Source organism: Petromyzon marinus, chromosome 65 (genome assembly GCF_048934315.1).
Source record: "Petromyzon marinus isolate PM22_M1 ecotype Great Lakes invasive population chromosome 65, UKy_Petmar_22M1.pri1.0, whole genome shotgun sequence".
NCBI lineage: Eukaryota > Metazoa > Chordata > Hyperoartia > Petromyzontiformes > Petromyzontidae > Petromyzon > Petromyzon marinus.
In genome coordinates this window covers 3225833-3242465 of record NC_133731.1, presented here as the reverse complement: position 1 = coordinate 3242465, position 16633 = coordinate 3225833, and the positions used below count along the sequence as shown (strand labels likewise).

At 55.3% G+C, this 16633-nt stretch overlaps 1 protein-coding gene across 1 annotated transcript in view; it reads left to right on the top strand.

Moving 5' to 3' along the window:
• The first annotated feature begins 5530 nt into the window (after positions 1-5530).
• LOC142906464 (ethanolamine kinase 1-like) overlaps positions 5531-16633 on the top strand; it is a 62441-nt gene continuing 51338 nt past the window's right edge. The window contains exon 1 of the mRNA XM_076054246.1: positions 5531-5854. Coding sequence (XP_075910361.1) covers positions 5711-5854 — 144 coding nt within the window. The 5' untranslated portion in view covers positions 5531-5710. The remainder of the gene's footprint in view (positions 5855-16633) is intronic.

Here is a 16633-nt window from a genome sequence, read left to right as displayed (position 1 = left end):
ATCTTTGTCTTTGCTGTATAGGTGCTGCTCGCTAACAGCACTTGCCCCCTACAGTCTGTTAAAGGCTACACGGGGGATCTTTGTCTTTGCTGTATAGGTGCTGCTCGCTAACAGCACTTGCCCCCACAGTATGTTACAGGCTACATGGGGGATCTTTGTCTTTGCTGTATAGGTGTTGCTCGCTCACAGCACTTGCCCCAACAGTCTGTTACAGGCTACACGGGGGATCTTTGTCTTTGCTGTATAGGCGCTGCTCACCAACAGCACTTGCCCCAACAGTCTGTTACAGGCTACACGGGGGGCCTTTGTCTCTGTGCCTAACTATTGGGAGCGGGAGTGCTGCGCTCCGAACCCGCTCGACCCGAGTTCGATTCCCGCTCACGACCACCAGCACCAGGTGACGCATTGTCAGCATCGGTTTCTTGGGGCTCACCTAGGTCGGCTCAGCCTCAAATGAGTACCTGGTGCGGTGTGCGCTAAACATCGCCCACTGGGGGGGGGGGGGGGGGGGAGGGTCGGGGGGGGTGGGGAGACAAAGGCGGCCGCTCGTGGTGCTGGTCACCCACCTCCACAGCGGCTCCTGCTCGCGAACAGCACTTGGTCCCAGCAGTCTCAGGGGTGGGGTCACGTCCGGCCCGCGGGCCGTACGAGGGCCCCGCGAAATCGTTTGGGTCTCTGGCCCTGCAAAGGCAACCGCAGGCGGGACTCGAAATTCAATGAATCTAGGAGAGCAAAAGCCCTGGGAAAGCAGTTGCGAGTTAGCGGCATCGTCGGTCAAGTAGTTCCAGCCCCATCGCATTCGGGACGAGTTCATTCAATGTTTGACCAAATGTAACAGGGCTACATTTGAAGTTGATGACTTTGCGTGGCCCGCGAATGACGTTATAAATATCCAAATGGCCCTTGGCAGAAAAAAAAATGTTCCCCACCCCTGCAAGTTTAAAGGCTACACGGGGGACCTTGAGCCTTTGTAAATACAGTACCCGTGTGCACGTGGCAACAACAAATCTCAACACATTCGTAAAATACACCCGTGGGCTTTGGAAGGAGAAAATATATATGCGTGTGTGTGACGTTTCGGGCAACGACCCTACCACCGCGGCACATGGATCATTCGATGCACGGTCTGCTTGTTTGTTTGTTTAAACGGGTTGTGGTAGCTAATCACCAAATCCTGCTCCAGTAATTTTTTTGTTAGATTTAGTATCCTTGGAATTCTAAGAATGTAGCTCAAAGCTGCCAGCGTTCCGCTTTCTTGTACATGCTTCCATAATAGAGGTTTCTTTTCGGGTTAGATCGCGTAGATATAAATGTGTCATTAAACCCGCCACCACCCGACACAGCCAATGAATAAGAGGTTTGTCACGTATACAAAGCCGTGCCGATTGGTGACTAGTTCAGCACTACACGGAATGTTGTTGCGTTGGAGAGTCAAACCCACAACAGCATTTACGCATTCCAGTTGCGTGACGATTCGCCGGTAATTAACTTCACGATTTGAAACGCCAAAGCATCTGAAGGGGCCCTGGGGGTCCCGGGTTAGGCGAGCTGCCAGGCTGGGCACTCCTCCCAGGTGGGTTTTGCTGGACGGACATTGCCCTGGGGAGGCATGCCGCGAGACCATCCTGAAGACAGGAACCAGTGCTGGAGGACCGCCAGCTGTCTGCAGTGTCACGGAGTCATCGGCGTGAAGTACAACAGACCACAACAAGTCACGATTCGACTACAACGAGCTGTCGCCTGAATGATGCTCGTTTGTAATTACTGGCGAAACGTTCCTTGCGAAACGTCATGTCGTGGGTTTTACGCTCCAACACACCACCGGCGTGCGCTGAAACTAGTAACGAATTGGCCACGAATTGGCTGTTCACGTGACACGACCCTTACTAATCGGCTGTGTCGGGTGGTGGCGGGTACAACGAAGCATTTATATATTTACGTGATCTAACCCGAACACCTGTTTAATGGATAACTAGCGGGAAGTACCCGCGTTGCCCGGGTCTTAAAATAATTCAAAAGTACTCTTAAAAATGTAACAGAAGTGCGTACTGACTGTGGTGGTACCTGCGATGATTACAGAAGTGCATACTGTGGTGGTACCTGCTATGATTACAGTAGTGCATACTGTGGTGGTACCTGCTTTCACTGCAGCAATGCATACTGTGGTGGTACCCGCTATGATTACAGCAGTGCATGCTGACTGTGGTGGTACCCGCTATGATTACAGCAGTGCATGCTGACTGTGGTGGTACCTGCTATGATTACAGCAGTGCATGCTGACTGTGGTGGTACCTGCTATGATTACAGCAGTGCATGCTGACTGTGGTGGTACCTGCTATGATTACAGCAGTGCATGCTGACTGTGGTGGTACCTGCTATGATTACAGCAGTGCATGCTGACTGTGGTGGTACCCGCTATGATTACAGCAGTGCATACTGACTGTGGTGGTACCTGCTATAAGTCAGTAAAACACGTTCCTCCTGCGGAGGGAGGAGCTGGTAGGAACGTTGGGTTGCTCGGTCAGTGGCCAGGGTCAACAACAATGGCGGCACCACCACGTGGTGTGTTCAGCACAGTTTGCCCGACTGTGAGGGCGGGCACAAGCCGGCGTGAGTAGGTGAAATGTTGAGTTTTATAAGGGCACCACGGGGTGACCAGCCCCTCCCCACCCAGCCCCACCCCTCCCACCCCCCACCCAGCCCCACCCTCCCCACCCAGCCCCTCCCCACCCTCCCCACCCAGCCCCTCCCCACCCTCTCCTCTCCACCCAGCCCCACCCCTCCCATTTTTGGATGAACGACGGACGGACAGACACAATAATAATAATCCCCTGTGGGCTGCTGGTGTAACCAGGAGGTTCCTACCAGTAAACTACAATAGAGTCAGTAGATGCTACAATAGAGGCAGTAGATACTACCGCCTCTGTTGTATGTACGACGTGTAGGTATATATGCCTACAAAAGGCATTTATTTTTTGAGGTGTGGGAAGTAAGTGACATTTATTTGGGTGGCGGGGATCGACAATTTTTGGAACCCTGTTGGATCAACTTTCGATAACTTGTTGATTTGGCCCTTCCGAAAGGCTCTCTTGTCACTTAGTTGACGGTGACAAACGGAACGCCGGGCTTTTATAACAGCACTAGCTTTACTACCCGGCTTCGCCCGACACTTGGATTCTTCTTCCTTGGTTCTTTCGGTAAAGTCACGTAGAATGAATGGAGGACAGCGCTGGAGTGAGTCTCTCACTCCAGCGCTGTCCTCCAGACAGTCTCGTCCCCTTCACCTGATGAAGGCCGCTTGTGTTGTGGCCGAAACGTCGTGAGAATTTTATTGTGTTATTTTATCAATTTATTATTTTATTCTCATTCTACGTGGTGACTTTACCGAAATAACCAAAGAAGATGAATCCTTGCAGTCACGAAAGCTTTCAATCGAAACTTGGATTCTTGTCTAGGATAACTACACGGCCTACACTGAGGGTGAGGGTGGGGGGGGGATGCGTGACGTCAGCAGGCGCACTGCGTGACGCTGCCGCATGCGGGTGACATCATAGATGTGACGTTACCGCTCACTTGCCTTGCAAAATATATCCATTAGGGGCCGTCCATAAATTACGTCACGCTGTGTGACGAGGAGGTGGGGGGTGGGGCTTGAGAAACGTGACGTCACATCAAAATGCGCAACTTTAAATAAGTATAGACAACACGTTCTACTTAATTACATAGACTTTTTAATTAATCTTTTCTACCTACAACATCAGAGTGCAGCGGCCACATTAAATACGCACTAAAATGACAATAGTATAAAGCGATTTGAAGCATGTTTTATTTTGAAATTGGAACTATGGTTTTCTGGGGGGGGGGGGGGGGGCAGAGCTTTGTGACGTCATATTTGAGGGGGGGGTCTGACTTTTTGTGACGCCGTGTGACGAGGGGGGGGGGGTCAAAATCGTCCAAAATCGCGTGAGGGGAACAACATGGCTGCGGAGGACACGGCACCACGTGACCATCGAGGGATGATGGGGTAGCCTCGTGTCGCCCTCTCGTTGTGGGGGGCCCTTATTGCGCCCCCCCCCCAAAATACAAAAGTTTATTTTTATACTTTTTGCATTGTGTACAGTCTGTAAACTACCCACATGCCAAATTTCAAGTTTGTTGCATGTCGGGAAGTATGCTAAACATTTCGAACAGGCACACATATTCACACATTTATCAAATCTCACTCCTCTTGACAAAGGGCCATTGTCTGAAACGTCGGTAGACGTGTAATTCCTGCAAAGTTCCCGATGGAAGGGCGCCACGCGGTGTCAATGAACGGCGCGCGCGCGAGAGTTGCAGTTGATAATTGTGACGTCACCGCGCAACGCACGCTCGGTGCAAGTGGTGTGCGGTGACGTCACCACGCCCCACGGGCGCGTTTGAAATGGTGCGCGGTGACGTAACCACGTCGCACGGGACCGATCAAAATGGTGCGTGGCGACGTCACCACGCCGCACGGGACTCCGGTCGGGACGAAAACGTCACCCGACCTTTACACGGGACCACTTTGAAGCGTGTGTTGTGACGTCACCGCAACGCACGACGACCAATTACGCTCGCGCGCGATGACGTCACCACGCCCCAAGTGAATCGGGCCACCGTGCGTGATGACGTCAGAACACCGCCCAAGGTGGTCACGTTGTGCGTGGTATCACGAGACGCGCGCTACTGTGCTTGATGACGTCACGACGCACGGGCGGGGGGAGGGGTTCGAGCCGGGCGCGCGAAGGCGTCACGACGCAACGACCCGAAGACGCGAACAGACGGCGCGCGATGACGTCCGAAGGGGGGAAGTGGTGGGTGGGGGCTGTGCGCGATGACGTCTGAGAGAGAAGTGTGGGGGTGCGGGGGGAGGGGCACAGTAGGGGGGCACAGGGTGGTGCATCTGCCCAGTCATCTCAGTCGACCCGTGGCACCTGCTGGGTCTGCCCCGTGACCTCCTGGTGCACCTAGCCTGGCACAGTAGGGGGACACAGGGTGGTGCATCTGCCCAGTCATCTCAGTCGACCCGTGGCACCTGCTGGGTCTGCCCCGTGACCTCCTGGTGCACCTAGCCTGGCACAGTAGGGGGGCACAGGGTGGTGCATCCGCCCAGTCATCTCAGTCGACCCGTGGCACCTGCTGGGTCTGCCCCGTGACCTCCTGGTGCACCTAGCCTGGCACAGTAGGGGGGCACAGGGTGGTGCATCTGCCCAGTCATCTCAGTCAGTCGACCCGTGGCACCTGCTGGGTCTGCCCCGTGACCTCCTGCCAGGCGGGCGTTCGACACTTCACGTGGCCTCAAGGTGCACCTAGCCTGGCACAAGCGTCGTGGTCTCACGTCACCGCCACTTAGTGGCGAATGGGCGGTTGTTGTTGGGGGGGAGGGGCAGGCTATGCGTGATGACGTCACGACGCACAGAGTGTGGGTGTGTGCGCGCGCGCGCGTGCGTGTGTGTGTGGGGGCGTGTTCGAGCCGAGTGACGTCGAACCGCGGTGACGTCACCGAGGCTCAATAAATAGCGAGGCGCGCGCAGCTCGCCGGCGGTAAGTCGAGCGAGACGGACGGACGGACGGACGAGGAAGGAAGAGGAAGGAAGAGAAGAGAAGCGAAGCGAAGAGAAGAAGAAGAAGAAGAGGAGGAGGAGGAGGAGGCGTCGTCGTCGTCGGAGGCGTCACCCACAAGGGCGGAATGGCGACTCGCATCCACGTTCCCGGCTCGCCCACCGTGCCCAAGCTGCCCGTCTTCGTGCACGAGCACGACCTGGAGGCGGGCGCCTTGCAGCTCCTCAAGCACGTGCGGCCCGAGTGGAAAGCGGCGGACGTGAACATGAAGGTACAGAGATATATACAGTTACATTATATACTGTACGTTGTATATACATACACACGCGCGATTTACAACCTAGCGCTACCCCCCTCCTCCCCGAATCCTTTCTCGTCTCTTTCTCTCCCACTCCGCCGCCCCCGCCGCCCGTCACGGGTCGCCTCACGGGGGAGCCCGTGGCGGCAGCGGCGGCAGCGGCTCGTCGTCTTTAACACAAAATAAATAAAATAAAATTAACGCGCCCTGAGGTAGCTGTCACCGCCGCCCCGTGGCCACTCGCGACCCCAGCTACACCCGCGTCGCGGTAGCCGGAGGAAGGGAGCGGGCGCCACCCCCAACCAACCACCACCACCACCCCCCGGAGTCTCGGCCTCCCTCGCCGTAAACCACCCCGCCCTATGCGGGGGATGTATTCCAAACCCCACGGTCTCTTTCCCCAACCCACCCACCAATCACAACTCTCCCTATCCGCGTTACGATATCTACCGGCTTTGTCGGTCACGTGGCGGCGGGGCGGATCACCCTCCCCCCCCACCCCACCGCGTGATCGCGGCTCGGCCAATGGGGGGTGAGCGGGGGGGGACTGTGACGTCGCCCCCTCTCTCTCTCCCCCCCTGAGGTCTCGTCCGTTGCCATGGGGAACGGACTTGAACTTGAGGCCTATGCGAACCATTTTAACGTTTGTTGGAAACTAAAACGCAAACTAAATACGTAAAAACAAAATGTAAGGGCCCGACCCAGCCGATTCCTCCAAACGGAGGAACACATCGCAACAATTGTGCACGGCCCACTCGGTCTCGTACGTGCATAGCAATATCTATATGAACACACACTCGCAGGCAACGTCATACACTCGCACCACACGCACACAGGAAACATTGTCTCTACTGTGTCTCTACTGTGTCTCCACTGTGTCTCCACTGTGTCTCCACTGTGTCTCCACTGTGTCTCCACTGGCACGGCCACTGTGTCTCCACTGTGTCTCCACTGGCACGGCCACTGTGTCTCCACTGTGTCTCCACTGTGTCTCCACTGTGTCTCCACTGTGTCTCCACTGTGTCTCTACTGTGTCTCCACAGTGTCTCCACTGTGTCTCCACTGGCACGGCCACTGTGTCTCCACTGTGTCTCCACTGTGTCTCCACTGGCACGGCCACTGTGTCTCCACTGTGTCTCCACTGTGTCTCCACTGTGTCTCTACTGTGTCTCTACTGTGTCTCCACTGGCACGGCCACTGTGTCTCTACTGTGTCTCCACTGTGTCTCCACTGTGTCTCTACTGTGTCTCTACTGTGTCTCTACTGTGTCTCCACTGTGTCTCTACTGTGTCTCCACTGTGTCTCCACTGGCACGGCCACTGTGTCTCCACTGTGTCTCCACTGTGTCTCCACTGTGTCTCCACTGTGTCTCCACTGTGTCTCCACTGGCACGGCCACTGTGTCTCCACTGGTAGGGCCACTGTGTCTCTACTGTGTCTCCACTGTGTCTCCACTGTGTCTCCACTGTGTCTCCACTGGCACGGCCACTGTGTCTCCACTGTGTCTCCACTGTGTCTCCACTGTGTCTCCACTGTGTCTCCACTGGCACGGCCACTGTGTCTCCACTGTGTCTCCACTGTGTCTCCACTGTGTCTCCACTGTGTCTCCACTGGCACGGCCACTGTGTCTCTACTGTGTCTCCACTGGCACGGCCACTGTGTCTCCACTGTGTCTCCACTGTGTCTCCACTGTGTCTCCACTGTGTCTCCACTGTGTCTCCACTGTGTCTCTACTGTGTCTCCACTGTGTCTCCACTGGCACGGCCACTGTGTCTCCACTGTGTCTCCACTGTGTCTCCACTGGCACGGCCACTGTGTCTCTACTGTGTCTCCACTGTGTCTCCACTGTGTCTCTACTGTGTCTCTACTGTGTCTCTACTGTGTCTCCACTGTGTCTCTACTGTGTCTCCACTGTGTCTCCACTGGCACGGCCACTGTGTCTCCACTGTGTCTCCACTGTGTCTCCACTGTGTCTCCACTGTGTCTCCACTGGCACGGCCACTGTGTCTCCACTGGTAGGGCCACTGTGTCTCCACTGTGTCTCCACTGTGTCTCCACAGTGTCTCCACTGTGTCTCCACTGGCACGGCCACTGTGTCTCTACTGTGTCTCCACTGTGTCTCCACTGGCAGGGCCACTGTGTCTCCACTGTGTCTCCACTGTGTCTCCACTGTGTCTCCACAGTGTCTCCACAGTGTCTCCACTGTGTCTCCACTGGTAGGGCCACTGTGTCTCCACTGTGTCTCCACTGTGTCTCCACTGTGTCTCCACTGTGTCTCCACTGGTAGGGCCACTGTGTCTCTACTGTGTCTCTACTGTGTCTCCACTGTGTCTCCACTGTGTCTCCACTGTGTCTCCACTGTGTCTCCACTGTGTCTCTACTGTGTCTCTACTGTGTCTCCACTGTGTCTCTACTGTGTCTCCACTGTCTCCACTGTGTCTCTACTGTGTCTCTACTGTGTCTCCACTGTCTCCACTGTGTCTCCACTGTGTCTCCACTGTGTCTCCACTGGCAGAGCCACTGTGTCTCCACTGTGTCTCCACTGTGTCTCCACTGGCAGAGCCACTGTGTCTCCACTGGCAGAGCCACTGTGTCTCCACTGTGTCTCCACTGGCAGAGCCACTGTGTCTCCACTGGCAGAGCCACTGTGTCTCCACTGGCAGAGCCACTGTGTCTCCACTGTGTCTCCACTGGCAGAGCCACTGTGTCTCCACTGGCAGAGCCACTGTGTCTCCACTGTGTCTCCACTGTGTCTCCACTGTGTCTCCACTGTGTCTCCACTGTGTCTCCACTGTGTCTCCACTGGCACGGCCACTGTGTCTCTACTGTGTCTCTACTGTGTCTCCACTGTGTCTCTACTGTGTCTCTACTGTGTCTCTACTGTGTCTCCACTGTGTCTCCACTGTGTCTCCACTGTGTCTCCACTGTGTCTCCACTGTGTCTCCACTGTGTCTCCACTGGCACGGCCACTGTGTCTCCACTGTGTCTCCACTGTGTCTCCACTGTGTCTCCACTGTGTCTCTACTGTGTCTCTACTGTGTCTCTACTGTGTCTCCACTGTGTCTCCACTGTGTCTCCACTGTGTCTCCACTGGCACGGCCACTGTGTCTCCACTGTGTCTCCACTGTGTCTCCACTGTGTCTCCACTGTGTCTCCACTGTGTCTCCACTGGCACGGCCACTGTGTCTCCACAGTGTCTCCACTGTGTCTCCACTGGCACGGCCACTGTGTCTCCACTGGCACGGCCACTGTGTCTCCACAGTGTCTCCACTGGCACGGCCACTGTGTCTCCACTGTGTCTCCACTGGCACGGCCACTGTGTCTCCACTGGCACGGCCACTGTGTCTCCACTGGCACGGCCACTGTGTCTCCACTGGCACGGCCACTGTGTCTCCACTGTGTCTCCACTGTGTCTCCACTGTGTCTCTACTGTGTCTCCACTGTGTCTCCACTGTGTCTCCACTGTGTCTCCACTGGCACGGCCACTGTGTCTCCACTGTGTCTCCACTGTGTCTCCACTGTGTCTCCACTGTGTCTCCACTGTGTCTCCACTGGCACGGCCACTGTGTCTCCACTGTGTCTCCACTGGCACGGCCACTGTGTCTCCACTGGCACGGCCACTGTGTCTCCGCTGGCACGGCCACTGTGTCTCTACTGTGTCTCCGCTGGCACGGCCACTGTGTCTCCGCTGGCACGGCCACTGTGTCTCCGCTGGCACGGCCACTGTGTCTCCGCTGGCACGGCCACTGTTGTCTCCACTGTGTCTCCGCTGGCACGGCCACTGTGTCTCCGCTGGCACGGCCACTGTTGTCTCCACTATCTCCCTTAATCCTACAAGTAATTTGACCTAAAGTTGTGGCTCTCGTAGCTGGTGTTATGTTCGTGCAGAAACCTGTTACCATTGCAGCCGTGTGCATGAATACGTAACGATTCACGTGAGACCGCGTTTGGACGTCCCCACGATCGTTGTTCACGATCGTGTAAAGAAATGTTTTATATTCGCACAGCGAACGCATGTGAATTGAGAGGCCCTTTCCATCACGATGGACGTCTCTTCACCTCCCCTCCGCCGTGGGGAGAGTCGCGCCTGGGCCGTGCGTTCCAGGCGATGAGTCTCGCAACGAGCTCGGAGCTACTTTGAAATCTTTCAGGCGATCAACCCCCGGGCATGAGCCACCACTGCCACCCCCCCACACCCCCACCCGGTGATGTCAAATTAAACTGCGGTTTCGCTAACCTTCACCAATTCTGCCGAACGGCCTGGATGGGTACTCTCTGGTTCTTTCGGTAAAGTCACGTGGATAGGAAAAAAATGAACAAACGAAAACACGACGTTTGTGTTGTGACCGAAACGTCGTGTTTTCTTTCGTTATTTTTTTTCTATCTACTTGATGACTTTACCGAAACAACCAGAGAGTATGGATTCCTGCATGCAGTCACGAAAGCTTCAAATCAAGGCCTGGATGGGTTGACGTGCCCCCACCCCCCCCCCCCCCCCCATCGCTGCTTGCCGCAGAGGTTCAGGCCTCAGAATGTGGCTGCCCTCCCTGTTTAATACTGCGGTCTTGCCCATAAACTGGCGCGCGTCGCCCAAGGGTAGAACCTCAGCATCCCGTGGACGCCGTTCGAGGAACGCTTTAGGCCCCACACATCAGGTGAGCCGGCTTTACGATCGCAATTTGAATGACAAACAAAAATATAACTCGAACTCATTCGACCCGGGGGGAAAACGCCCCTGCCAACATCGCCCACCATGCCCCCCCCCCTCCCCCCCCCCCCCCAAACTTAAAAAAAAAAATTCTATAAGAAGGAATAAAAAAATATAATCCCGAGACTCGGGCCGACCCCTGGGTGTGCTGCTTAATCGGTCGTAGCGATGGCGAGGAATTTCGCACGCTCACGGCTTGAACGTGGGGAATCACGGGCCCCGGGGTGCTTAGCTCTTCCCCAGTGGGGGGGGGGGTAGCATCATCGTTTGGGCTGCCTCGTCGTCCTTTTGATTGGCACGCGGCTGACCTTGTGCTTGACCAACAGTGCGGGCCACGCAGGTGAATAAACGCCTCCTTGAATTTGTGGTTGTGGCCCAATTGAGACCCCCATCCCCGCCGCATTCTAGCAACACGCACACACACACACGCACACACGCGCGCGCGGGGAGAGATGAGCTCTGCATTCGATGCGGAGCAAAGAAATCGCTTCGAGTGGACGCCGGAGTTGTGCACAGATGGTGTTGAAAAAAGAAATGCCCCCACCCACTCTCGTGCATCCATCGGCCAAAATGAGCGGTGAGCGGACAACTTCCGCCACCGCCGCCGCCTCTTCCCCCCCCCCCCCCACGCCCGATCCTCCGCGTTGAGGGAACCAACACAAAAAAGCGCGCCGCTACGCAACCAAATTGACATCCGCGGCCTTCGGAGGAGCGCCGGTGCTGCTGCGTCTTGTCAGCAGGATTGGTTCTCGATGCTGGGGACCGGTTTCGGCGTGCAGTTTCTCATCGGCGGAGTCGGGGGTGGGGGGCGGGGGGGGGGGGGGCTCGCTTGTGAACTTGTCCGGCTCTCTTTATAGGCTAGGTCCGGTGTCGACATTTGGCGTCTCATCAGCAGCAGTGGAGTCGCGCTCCCTTGAACCATTGCTTGGCGTGAACCGCCCGGGTGTTTTGGAGCGAAGGACCCGTTTCCAGAAGACTTGCGCGTGCGTGCGTGTGTGTGGCATAATGGATTGTGTAAAGTAAAAAAAAGGTTTTCATGCGGCGAGACTAATATGGGGGAAGGAGATCTTATTGTTGTCATTAATCTTGTTTAACGTCCTCCACGGCGGTGGCGCTTAAATTCTCGTGCTTGGTTACGCGAGGGAGTTGCGTTTTTTTTTTTTTTGGGGGGGGCAGCGTGCTCTGCTCCTGCAGATCCAGGCGACGAACGGAATTTGCAGTAAAATCGCGCGGCGGGTTCGCCTGGAGTCGACTCGGCGCTACTCGTCCGGCCTGGCCATTGGGCGACTTTTTTTGGGGGGGGCAGAGCGGGGGGGCAGGGCGGGGGGGGAGAGCAGGGGGCAGAGCAGGGGGCAGAGCGGGGGGCAGAGCGGGGGGCAGAGCGGGGGGCAGAGCGGGGGGCTAAAAACGACAAGGTGTTTTAAATTCTGGTCAAGTCGCCCAGGCCAGTGCCCGATGTTATTACCGGCGACACGTCGCGCCAATTGTAGCGAGACGAAGACAAAGATCCCCCCCCCCAGTGTAGCCTGTAACAGACTGTTGGGGCAAGTGCTGTTAGCGAGCGGCACCTGTGAAGGCCGGCACGGCACACGAGGGGTGGTGGGGTGGCCAGCACCACGCCCGGCCGCCTTTGTCTCCCCGAGTGGCGATGTTTACGCACCACACGCAGGTGCTCGTTTTGCGGCCGAGTCGACCTAGGGGAGGCCCGTGGCCGGTTCGTGTCTTTCTGCACCGGTGTTGGCCGTGAGCGGGAATCGAACTCGGGTCGCCGGGTTCGTAGCGCTAACCGCTGCACCACCGTTCCCCTTGGCTGAACACAGGCGCAGTGTTAACTGGTACTGGCTAAACATCCCAATGCTGGAGAATTTACCTGCAAAATACTCAATTGGAATGGCAATAGGGTAATAAACCCAAACTCCATCCAGCTCAACACTGGCATTTCTACACTGCTAGAATTTCTACACTGCTCTAGTGACGTCGCCCTCCCCCCCCCCGTACCTATGGTATGACTCATATCCTGCTCTTACTATGCACTCAGGTTATTTGCCATTCTTCGTCTGCGGGTGTTGAGCTTATCAGCCTGTACCTTTGCTGTCAGCCTTTTGAATTGCTTGGCTCCCTTCCCTCTTGTCACTCTCAAGCAACCAAGGCGGGCTTGTGACATGAAGTTATCAACGTACGCGGTGTGCCGTCAGTCACGGCCATCCTTTATCGCGCACGGGGGGGGTGGGGGGTGGCGTTTTGCTCGCAGCTATCTGATTGGGTGACGTGTCCGCGACGGGGGTTGTGTAATAATTGTCGATGACGGCAGTTTGCGTCCGTGCGAGGTGCAATTTCGTCGGAAGATTTCGGTGCGCGCTCCGTTGTGTGGAATGCAGGCAAAATAATTGGGGGAGCCAGCTGTAAATGACCAAAACTAAGGAGGTGAGGTTGAGGAGCAGATTAAAATGTCTCTTAAAGGTCATGGTCAGTCGTATCTCTCGGAGGCCAAACGCGTTCCATAGTCTTGGAGCTGCACGTGCAAAAACCCGATGACCCCCCCCCCAGCAACAGAGCCTTGACCTCGGTAGTAGACGATCTCAATAAGTAATGTGGGGCCAACCCGTTGACGAACTTTTATTGGGTCAATACGTATGTTGAATCGCTTTTTCGCACCATACCTCGCTGACTGTGCTGATGAGCGCCACGGCGGTAAGATGTTAACTACCTCGCCCGGTATACAGGAGGGCCGTGTGGGTTCCATCCCGAGCCTGACGCCTGCTGCCGTAATATTTGGAGTGTGCTTGTTTGTGTTCTTCCTGTGGTCGCGTGGATTGTTCTCCCAGATTCTCCGGTTTTCCCCCTCCGCATTAGGGCGTCGTGCGTTTTTTTTTTTAAAGAGTTATTCGGCTTTAAATTTTGATTTAAGGCTTTCGTGACTGTAGGGATTCATGTTCTTTGGTTCTTTCGGTAAAGTCACCACGTAGAAGGGAAACAATAAAATAATGAAAAATATGAAACACTATTTTATTGTTTCCCTTCTACGTGACTTTGCCGAAAGAACCAAGAATAGTATTTGGCTTGACGACGTGGCCTATCGCAGTATACATTTCTAGCAGAGTATTTGGCTGCTGTGAATTTTCACGTGATTGAGCCAACTTTGTTGAGCGATCATTTGTGGCCAGGTCGCTTCTGAAGAAGAGCCATACAGCTTGGTGCGGCCTTACCAGGTATTAAAAAAAAATAGTTTAGTCCTTAGTTGACACAGTAACATGCCTGTCGACCCATACGGTTTACCCGTATTCTTGTACAGGGAAATTTAATTTTCAGGGCCATACGGCGTACAGCCGTTTCAATACGGGCACGTGTTTTTGTCTTTGCTTCTCCCTTGTGATGGGGCTTTGTAAGGTGCACGTTGAGATGTATAAGTGCACGGGGTGACCAATAATATATGAACAGGTATGACAGGTATGCGATGACCACCTGTGACTAGGACTTCGCTATGACAACCGGTGGGCATGCGGTGGCTGGGCACGTGTGCGGCAATGACCCAGCCAACGCAGCCCCCCGCCTGCTGGAGAGGGCTTCGTTGATGGTGGGGGGGGGGGGGGGGGGGGCGACTGTTCCGGATCTTTCAACAATCTGCGAGCTCCTCGCACAATCCAGTCCGGTTCAACCCCAGGATGGGTCTTCGGCAGTCCAGCCTCAATGTTTCATTGCAGATGTTCCTTTTTTCTTTAAGCGGTCCGTGTAGTTGCAAGCGGGGAGGGTAAGAGAGGGCTGTAGAACTGCGGCCGAGGAAGACCCCCGGAGTTTCGTATTCGGGGAGAGGCCAGGCAGTTTCCACACTTGCGTTACTTATAGACGCAAGACAAAGATCCCCTGTATAGCCTTAATATACTTTATTTGGGGGGGTGAGTGCTGTTGGCAAGCCCCTAATGAGAAGGCCAGCACCACGTCCGGCCACCTTTCTCTTGCATTGTTTACACGTCGCACCAGCTTGCTCATTTTGAGGCCGAGTCAACTTAGGTAGAGGCCCGGAACCAGTTCAGATATTCGTCACTGGTGGTTGTTGGCCGTGGTCGGGAATTGAATTCGGGTTGCTGGGTTCGTAGCGCAGTGCGCTAACCGCTACGCCGCCGCCGCTCGCCACACCACGCACCCACACGGTCGCACACACACACGGTCGCACACACACACACACACACGGTCGCACACACACACACACACACGGTCGCACACACACACACACACACGGTCGCACACACACACACACACACGGTCGCACACACACACACACACACGGTCGCACACACACACACACGCGCGCAGAGAGCTTCCTCGCAGCATTACGCGGCAGATGATAAAGATCGCCCCGTCTGACTGATTAAAAAGTGCCAAATCAGAGCTGGTCCCCATAAGCAGCGCTGCCCAGGGGGGCATCCCCAAAGAACTTGGCGCTGTAACCCCTGGCAACCACTGCCACGTGCCCAATTTTGTGTTTCTTGCTGGGGTCTCGCCAGAGGCTCGCTCGGAATCTCGGGGGGCTATCTCGGACTCTCGCTGGACACGCCAGGGACTCGCTGGGACTCGGCTGGGGACTCCTCGCGTAGCTATACAGATGGGGGAAAAAAAAATCGCGCAGCCTTAACTGGTATCTAGCAAAAACCATCTCAATTCTGGAAAAATTTCCTTCAAATGCATTCAATTGGAATGTATGCGGCCGTAGCTCCTGTGAAGGGCTTCTCGCCCGTCCGCCCCCACTGATGTCCCCCCCCCCCGCCCTCCCCCAATGTGTGCAGATACTACTGACGTTTATTGAGGGTGTGCAGGCATATATGCATATATGCTTAAACGCCCAGACTATTATACGTAGGGTGTGTAAGTAGTATATATGCCTACAATATATGCATTTTTTTAGGGGGGTTGGGTTGGGGGGGGGGGATGAAAAGAAATGTTGGGGGGTGGGTTGACAATTTTTGGAAACCTGTTGGATCAACTTTTGTGTACCCCCTTTATAACTTTTTGATTCAGGCCTCCTGAAAGGCTCTCCTTATGATTTAGGAGTCTTAGGTGATGGACGAACGGACAATCGGAACTCCGGAATGTTCTAAGAGATGGGGGGAATCACGCAGCAACATCATGTCCACCTCTGACTGCAAAACACTTGGCAGGACCCCCCCCCCTCCCAAAGAGACTCCTCCCCCCCAAGGCTTTACTGGGTAAACGCGCACCATTATAATACGAATATAAAATGACAGCAGTAATGATGATGATGATCGTGAAGGTACAGTTATCGCTGGCAGTGTCAGACCGCTGGCACAGGACGTAGGAGTTTTTTTTGTTGTTGTTGCTTTCAGACTTGAGCTGAATTTTTACAAATTGCCCTCGGGCTGTGATGGGAGGCGCGCGATGTGTCTCTGTGTGGTATCAGGCACGCAGAGAAGACCGTTTTGTAACACGAAACGGTGCAGCAGTTCAACTTTTTACCGCTTCTGGAAAGAAAGAAAAAAACACAAACTCGGGCGGCGTTTGGCCGGTGGCGGTGTTCGGATCCGAGTCGTCGGTTCAGCCGCGGGGGACTGGGTTGAACTTCTCAACCCTGCCGCTTTGCACTTTCGGGGAGCCCTTGCGTTAAAGGGCGACCCGTAGATCTTCCGGATTGTGAACGATGGGCGGTGACGCGGCGCGGTTCGCCCCTCGCCCGCAGATCGTCGTCGTTGGGAATCTGCAAGGGGCTTCCCTGGTTTGTTTTTTTTACGCTTCTCGGCGCGTGCGACCGTACAGTGCTCGCCATTTTACTCATCTCTCTCTCTGTCGGAGGGATTGATGATTAACGTCGTCGCCCTCCCCCCCCCTTTTGGAAGCTCAAGTGTACGCCACTTTTGCTGTCGGCCGTGTCCCAAATCTTTGCGGAATAACTGAACAAAAAAACGAAGCTCGCAAATTACTCGGACGAGCTTGGATTACGCGTAGCAGCTCTTCTCCCCCCACCCCCTCCACCACCACCACCCCCCCCAGCTAACCTGTGTGACGCATCCCTCGTGTGTAAGAGCCGTGCACGAT